The sequence below is a fragment of the Octopus bimaculoides genome, chromosome 3 (genome assembly GCF_001194135.2).
Source record: "Octopus bimaculoides isolate UCB-OBI-ISO-001 chromosome 3, ASM119413v2, whole genome shotgun sequence".
Classification (NCBI taxonomy): domain Eukaryota; kingdom Metazoa; phylum Mollusca; class Cephalopoda; order Octopoda; family Octopodidae; genus Octopus; species Octopus bimaculoides.
The window spans coordinates 5,147,078-5,155,454 of NC_068983.1; the positions used below are offsets into that span (position 1 = coordinate 5,147,078).

Here is an 8,377-nt window from a genome sequence, read left to right on the forward strand (position 1 = left end):
TATATATATATATATATATGTATATATAGCGAGAGAGAGCAGTAAACTGATCAACTGGTACTTCCATATGAAAATCCAGGTACTTTATATCCCATTGTACTTATTCTACCTGATTGTGTTCCACATACCTTGTCTTGTCACTCTACTTAATGAACCAGTGATGTTTGTCTCTCTGGAATTAGGTTTCCAGAGAAATCATCGTCTTTGGAAATCTATGAACAACAATATTCTTATTCAGCATTTGCAATATAAAATGTATAAAATAAAGAATTTAACTTTTAATCCTAAAATAGAACTTCTTTATACCTCTCTTTGATTAGTTCTGATTTGATTATTCACTGTTTTTCATTGTCTTGGAGATTTAATTCTTTGGTTATTTTCAGAATATCAACGCAGAAAAAACTATAACATTTCTGTACTGGTTCTTACATCAGTCTTTTTTTTTGTCTTTTTCACAATTACTAATTCTTCTTTTTTTTTCTGTTTTATCAACTGAAGAATTGCCAAAGCTTGGCATTCTTTTCTTTTTTTTTAACGAGAATTGATATTTGTTTTAGTCCAATCAAATTTTATTCAACAAGGATTATAAAAAAAAAATAAAAAGAGAAAGAAAGAAAAAAGGAAAATCAACCTATAAGTCTAGAATTTGGTTCAGCATTTTACAGTGAAAATAAAGAAAAAAGAATGAAAAACAATAGATTCACCAGACAAAAGACACTTTTGAATCTTGAAGAATTTTCATTGAAACTTTGACCTCCAAGAAACAGATTCCTCTACCTGTGGAAGAATTCAATGAACATAAATATATTGGAATCTAAAACATCTAAAGATGGAATATACTATGAGAAATAGTGAATTGTTATGGATTTCTTCACTAGTAGGAAGCATCTTATAATGTCAAAAGTCGTCTTTTGGTTTAATGCCACTGACGACGATACTGAAAATGGCGACCGCTTAATTATCTAACTATTTTATGTTACTTTCAGCGCCCTGACTAAGTTGAGCTTAAGCTATTGTAGAGCTAAAACTGCACCCAGGTAAGTGGATAGGGTCAGGAATTATCAGGTATAACTGGCTGTGGATCGGATTTTTTACCTATGGCAGTTTCGGTGCCGGCACAACAAATGGTCAACTCTTTATAGTCAATGTTTGTGCTAACATTGTCACACTGTGTTTGGCCATTTGCAAGGTTCCGTTTGATGCCAGTTTCTCCAGTTCTACTACATTAGTGAGGCGCGGTTTCATTGGTGTGCGGGCGGTGGTAGTTTTGGGACTATGGTGTTTAATACTTCATGTCTTTTATTTACTTATTTTTTGACTTTTTTTTTACCAATATTTAGTTGGATTTTATACTAGCACACATCCAGGCTAAGAATCTGATACTAAAAATGGTCTCTTTTAATCTTCAAGTGAATTCCTTTGCTTCTTTGCTAATTCATTTAAAAGGTTGTGGGTTTATCTATTAACCAAATTTTTGCTTGTTCTGCCCATTTGAGAACGAAAACACTCTGCTTTTTTATGTAGACATCTCTTCCTTACATAGATACCTCTTCTGTATATAGAATACAGCCATTTTTTCTTACATAGGTACCTGTTTACGTTATGCAGATACCTGTCTTTTTCTTATATAAATACTATTTTTTTTTTTTCTAATTTAGATAGATACCTGCTATTTTTATAGAGGTAAATGTTTTTATACACCAAATACCTATTTCTTTATGCAGAGGATTATTTTCTTAATAATATTCTTTCGTTTTTGTTAGAGACTTTGATAGAATATTAAAATCACTGCAGATAGATTGACTAACGAAGTTTCTTTGATGCTTTACTCATTATCAAGTGAAGTGTATTTAGCTTCTGACACATTGAGCCTTATTGGCAATATCTACTGGAACTGTGATCTATCAGCTTTTCATAACTGACAGGAATTTAAACTGACCTTTTTGGTTAAAAGTGATATTTTTACTCTTTCCATTTTTCTATCACTCAACAATTAAGCAAATCATAATGTGAATAGGGTGTTAATTATATCAGAGTGTCTTGAGGTTAATTATGTCAAAGAGTAGTAACAAATAGGTTAACTATGCTATATAGTATGATTGAGAGTTAATTGCATCATAGTGACCAGTGGATAATTAGGTTAGTGAGCTAGTTATAGAGTGACCACTGAGCTAACTGTATGCCACAGAATCTCTCAAAACTAGACACCAAAATCTAAGTACTGTCCAAGCTTAATTAGGTTACAAAAATGAAGAATAACCCAGAATAACAAAACTAAGATATAAGAAATTCACAATCTTGCATATGTGCATTCCCATCATCAGCTGCCCAAACAGAGGGCATTATGGTTTTGACACTTGGGCAGTACCATTCAATCTGGCAGTGTCCACAGTGTTAAAAATATAATACTGCCTGGGAATTCACCAGTTTATTACTACAAATAACAATGTAAGAGTAAATAGATAGTGATAACTAATAGCTCCAAAATAGTATAAATATAATAGTGTGATCAATCGGTTAACTACATTGTAGAATGACCAAGGAGTGGTCATTGTATATAATTGCACCATTACCAATGAGGTAGTTATATTGTAGAGTGACCAGTGGGTTATTTATGTCTTAGAATAACCAATGAGTTAATTATGACAAAGAGTGACTAATGGGTTAATCCTATCTAGAGTGATTAAGGTTTTAATTACATCTTAGAGTGATCAGTGAGTTATGTCAAAGAATAACCAATGTAAATAGGGAATTAATTAATTAAGCTGTAGGTTGATCAATGGGTAAATTAATATCACTGTGTAACCAGAGGGTCAATTATATTATGTGAGTAACTAATGAACTAATTATGTCATGATGTGACCAGGGGATTAGTTATGTCAAAGAGTGAGTTAATTAAATCGTAATATGACCAAAACATTAATTATGTTACTTAGCAGATACTTTTCAAACAGTAAATTCAGAATAAAACCATTTCTTTCTCGTTTATTTATTTATTTATTTATTTATTTTACTGAGAATAGTTCAATAATTTATGAACAGGAATTAACTGGTCTCAGCTCTATTCTTTATCATCAAAAATTTAAGAAACTATTTGTAAGAAATAATTAATTACATAATTATTGATCATGAAGAGTTTGTTAGCCACAGGAGTTCATTAAAATTTATCAGGTGTAAGTGATAATTTTGGAAGACAATAATGATGGATGTTCCAGCATGGTCTTGACTGGGAAGTCTGAAATAAACTAAAGAACTGAAACTATGTAGAATGTACGAAAATTTGATGCCGGTCTCATTATCCAGATTCTTGCAGGGGTCAGTTAAATTCCATTTCCTTCCATTGCTGCAAAATGGTCTGAGACCTTTATTACTTTTGTTTTTTAATACTTTGGTTGTTTTTTTAATATTTTGGTCCTCAATCTGGTTAGTTTGTTGTTTGATAATCTTTTGAGATGATTTTCAACAGGAATGTCTGTTGGGTTTAACCCTTTCGTTACTGTATTTCTGTTGAGATGGTCTGTGTTTCTTTCAATTACTTTAAATATAACAAAGAATTTAGTAAAATAACTTGGTTACCATTCAACTAGTGTTAGGAACATAAATTCAGACTAAGATTTGGTGGAAGATTTTAATTCAAAACTGATGAAAACCAGACATTTTGTACTCAGAGCCAGAGGTGGTTTCAGCCAGGTTGGTATCAAAAGGGGTTAACTAAAAATCATTGGGATACAAGAATATGAGGGGTTAAAATATGTGTTAGCAAAAGATAATGCAGAGGGAGAATACATTATACATACATTCCTACCTTGGTTCTACGGACTAAAAGGTGGGTGGACATCGGTCCGATGAAGCCGATTGTCTATAGGTACTGACACTAAGTTTAGGTTATGTTAGGAGTGGTTAATATCAAGAATTACATTACGAAAGACAGAGGAATGAATAGAGTACTGTACTTTTAATCAAGCACACTATCCAATCTGATAGAATGTTAGCCATTTTGCCTTGTCAACAGGGTGGCATCATTCAAAAGCTAAAACAATACAAAGTGCATTGTGACCAGCAATGTATAACAACATCCAATAATCTTGTTGATCATGTGATACACACACACACACACACACACACATGCACACACACACACACACACACACACACACATATCATCTGAAACATATAATATTAAATATCCAACATGGCTGATCTTACCAATCGGTTTCGTGTAATGGATACAATGCAGTGTTAGGTAACAATCTGATTATATAAGTTTACACTCATCAGAGTTAGCCGATATAGAAGAGAGTCGATAGTCCCTTCCATATTGACTAACGCTGATGAGTGTAAAGTTATATAATCGGATTGTTACCAAACACTCCCTGGTATTCTTTACGCAAAACCGATTGGTAAGACCAGCCGTAATGGAGATTTAATATTTAATAATGGAGATTTCGAATAATATACCCACTCTGCTGACAGATACACTAGTGCCTCTTTTCCCTTACTTAGGGTCACTTAGACACTCACATGCATATATATATATATATATATATATGTATATGTATGTAGGCAATGTACATTGATAGGAGTATGGAAATAGAAAAAAACACCAGATGGCAAGAAATGTAAAAATATTTATATAGAGATGGAATATCTAGAATAAAGTCCGTATAGTAGAATGAGAGGAAATTCATCCTTTTTTTTTGTTTCTGGAAAGGGACCATGAAAAGAGCGTTTATATTTCTTCATCTCATAAAATTCCAACAGCTTCAATGAATTAACTTGTTATCCAACTTATCTTTAATGACCTCAACATTATAAGCCTCCTCTCTGAGACATACGGTTGTCCTATGTAATAAAATGGTGTATTCTCTTCTGTTTCTGATAATCCTTTTTGTTTTTATCGATTAATGCTTGTCTTTCTTGGAAATAAACTACAAGGGTGTTTTGTTTTGTTCAACAATAATAACGGCCCCTCTAAATATAAACTCTTGATTTACAAGCTGACATCATTGCAGATATACTTTCTAAATAACCTGGATCTGTGCTAGTGTGTTAACAATTTCAGGTGAAAGCGGGCTTCTTATAGCATTAACTCATACAATCAGACTGGCTTTCTTTTGTTCTTTACCCCACACCCTTTAATTTTCCTTTTTATAATATATTCTGAATCTCCTTTGTTTCTTTTTTTCTTGTAGCTGGAATTTTTTACCCGAGAACCTAATCCTTGCAATGTCCTGGATGGAGAAGAAGGCATCCTGTTTGTCTATTACCCAGATGGTCGATCGACTGGAGATGCCTTTGTTTTATTCAGTTCAGAAGAAGAAGCTTCCAAGGCACTTAAGAAACACCGGGACACGATGGGAACACGCTACATCGAGCTGTTCAAAAGCACAATGGCCGAAGTACAGCAGGTAAGCGAGTTGCTGTCCCAGTTCAGCCACTGAATAACCCTTCCACGACTGTTGACTCAGAAAATAGGTTGGGTTGTTGTTACAAAGAAAATATTTACATCAAGTTTCACAATAAAAACCTGATAAAAACAAGATAATCAGAACAAAAATATATAATGTAGGATAGATTTCAATGAAAAGATTTCTATTTAGTTTGAAATTTCTGTGAAAAATAGCTGGTCATAAAAGAGTCAACTCCCGTAGAAATTATGTGAAATATTTCCTGAGAACTGGTTTAATGTAGCTATTACTGACTAAAATACCTGATTAGAAAAAAGTAGAAGAACTGGTATGTTTAGTAAAATTATTATTATTATTTACTTTGAAGCATGACCTTCGAACGTTGGGCCTCGGAAAGGCAATGACAAACAACCAAGACCTTTGGAGATATACCATGCTTGAGAAGACCCAGCAAGACAAGTGAGATTGTAGTCATGGCCGATGCCGGTGTCACATAGCTGGCCCATTTAAAAGCACCCTTCAATCGTTGGGTAATATGCTGTGCTTGTGAAGACCTGTTGAACTGAGTGAAATAGCAGTCATAGTAGATGCCAGTGCCGCCTGACTGGCACTTGTACCGGTGGCACATAAAAAGCACCATTCAAACATTGCTAGTGCCAGTGCCGTCTGACTGGCTCCCATGCTGGCGGCACGTAAAAGCACCCACTACACTCTCTGAGTGGTTGGCGTTAGGAAGGGCATCCAGATCAGATTGGTGCCTGGTGCAGCCTCCCAACTTGCTAGTCCTCAGTCAAACCATCCAACCCATGCCAGTATGGAAAGCAGATGTTAAATGATGATGATGATGATGACTTCATTTTAAATTACCATATTTGGTATTGAAAACTGAAGATTTCATACCAAAGTTTCAGGTACTATATCTAAGGTTACTTAAAAAAGTGGAAACTTCATGTTTTCATATTTTGATGTCCAAAATATCTCAGAAAATTACACATGCTTCTACAGATCTGCTTGTCTGTGTGAGTGTGTGTGAAGATGCATGGCCTATGGGTTAGGTTATTCAGCTTGTAATTCTGTCAAGTCTTCAATTTTAGGACCAGGCTTCAGTGCATTGTACCCTTGAGCAAAGGTTCAATTCATTTTATATTGTTCCAATCTGTCCAACAAGAAATGCATCTCTCTCTTTCTCTCTCTCTCTCTTCCTCCAGCTGTCACACCCTGGACATGCTGCTGGGTTAAAGGGTGACTGGGTCAACAAGGTGTCTTATGACTGCTCATGACTATACAGGCACCTAAAACAATGAGTGAAAGCATGGTGCATATTACCAGATCATATTTGTTGACAGGGACTGCTGGTTCTAAATACACACAACCACAGACATATATCTGTTTAATGTTGACTGTTTGGAAAAAAGCAAAGTCAATACCATAACAGAGATTAATATTATTTCTATTTAAGTAAGTTGGCAGAAATGTTAGCGTGCCAGGCGAAATACTTAGCAGTATTTCATCTATCTTTACCTTTCATCTTTTTGGGGTTGATAAATTAAGTACCAGTTGCGTACTGGGGTTGATCTAATCAACTGGCCCCTTCCCCCAAAATTTCAGGCCTTGTGCCTAGAGTAGAAAAATATTGTTAGTATGCCAGGCGAAATGCTTAGCGGTATTTCGTCTGTCTTTATGTTCTGAGTTCAAATTCCGCCGAGGTTGACTTTGCCTTTCATCATTTGGAGGGGGTGGGATAAAATAGTACCAGTTATGCTCCGGGGTCAATGTAATCAACTAGCCCTCTCCCTTAAATTTGCTGGCCTTGAGCCAAATTTTGAAACCAATACTATTTCTATTATATCTAGTCTGTTGCAACTCTGAGATTAATTTGTTACTCGCCGAGTCATCAGGCGCATTGTGACTCTAAGTTAATTGCTAAGATCTTCAAAAGAAAGTGGTGCTAACTCGACCTTTAAAAGAACCAACAGGATTCAGAAAAAAAAGCGAAACAGTTGCACTGAATGTCAGAGAGTTCATAATGTAACAATTACTTATTGTAAAATGTTTACTAATAGAAGAAGGAACTTCCTCCAAATGCTACAAGACACCTGGCTAAGTTTAACCAAGATAAATCTCTATACCATGTTGTTTTGTTTGTTGTAGGTGCTAAACCGTAGCATGGACCCAAGGAACCCTGAACAACAGGAAACTACTCTTCCACCACTGATAGCCACACATCCAACGTCTGGGCCTTTGGTGCCGCACAACATGATTTCTGCATCTCGCAAGCGCGACTGCATACGGTTACGAAACCTTCCCACTGGGGCCCACGTCACTGATATCTTGACTTACCTTGGGGAATATTCCCAATTTATTGTTTATCAAGGAGTTCATATGGTTTATGGTGCTAATGTGAGTAGGTCCTCTTCACCCCTAATTTTCACTCTCTTCTCTCTTTATCCATTCTTTTTGCCTTAACCTTTTTTCTGTGTTGGTCATCTCTGTCCGTCCCCTTCTCCCTGCCTGCCTCTTATTTCTGCTCTTCATGTTTTCTTTCATTATCTTCTGTTGTTTACTAGTTTCAGTCATTAGACTGCAGCCATGCTGGGGCACCGCTCTGAAGAATTTTAGTCAAATGAAATGACTCCGGTACTTATTTTTTTTTAAAGATTGATACTTGTTCTATCAGTCTCTTTTGCCGAACCACTAAGTTACAGGGATGTAAGCCGAACCAGTAAGTTACACCTCTTGTCAAGTGATGGTGGGAGATAAACACAGACACAAATACACTCACTCATATATATATATATGTATATATATATGGGCACAGGCATGGCTGTGTGGTAAGTGGCTTGCTTCCCAACCACATGGTTCCGGGTTCAGTCCCACTGCATGGCATGTTGGGCAAGTGTCTTCTATAGCCTCAGGCCAACCAAAGCCTTGTGAGTGGATTTGGTAGATGGAAACTGAAAGAAGCATGT

At 35.6% G+C, this 8,377-nt stretch overlaps 1 protein-coding gene across 1 annotated transcript in view; it reads left to right on the top strand.

Annotated features, from left to right (window-relative positions):
- Window positions 1-8,377, top strand: part of LOC106879768 (epithelial splicing regulatory protein 1) — a gene marked incomplete at its 3' end in the record, with an annotated part of 73,853 nt that overhangs the window by 60,291 nt on the left and 5,185 nt on the right. Inside the window, exons 9-10 of the mRNA XM_014929464.2 lie at window positions 5,193-5,408; window positions 7,560-7,808. Coding sequence (XP_014784950.2) covers window positions 5,193-5,408; window positions 7,560-7,808 — 465 coding nt within the window. The remainder of the gene's footprint in view (window positions 1-5,192; window positions 5,409-7,559; window positions 7,809-8,377) is intronic.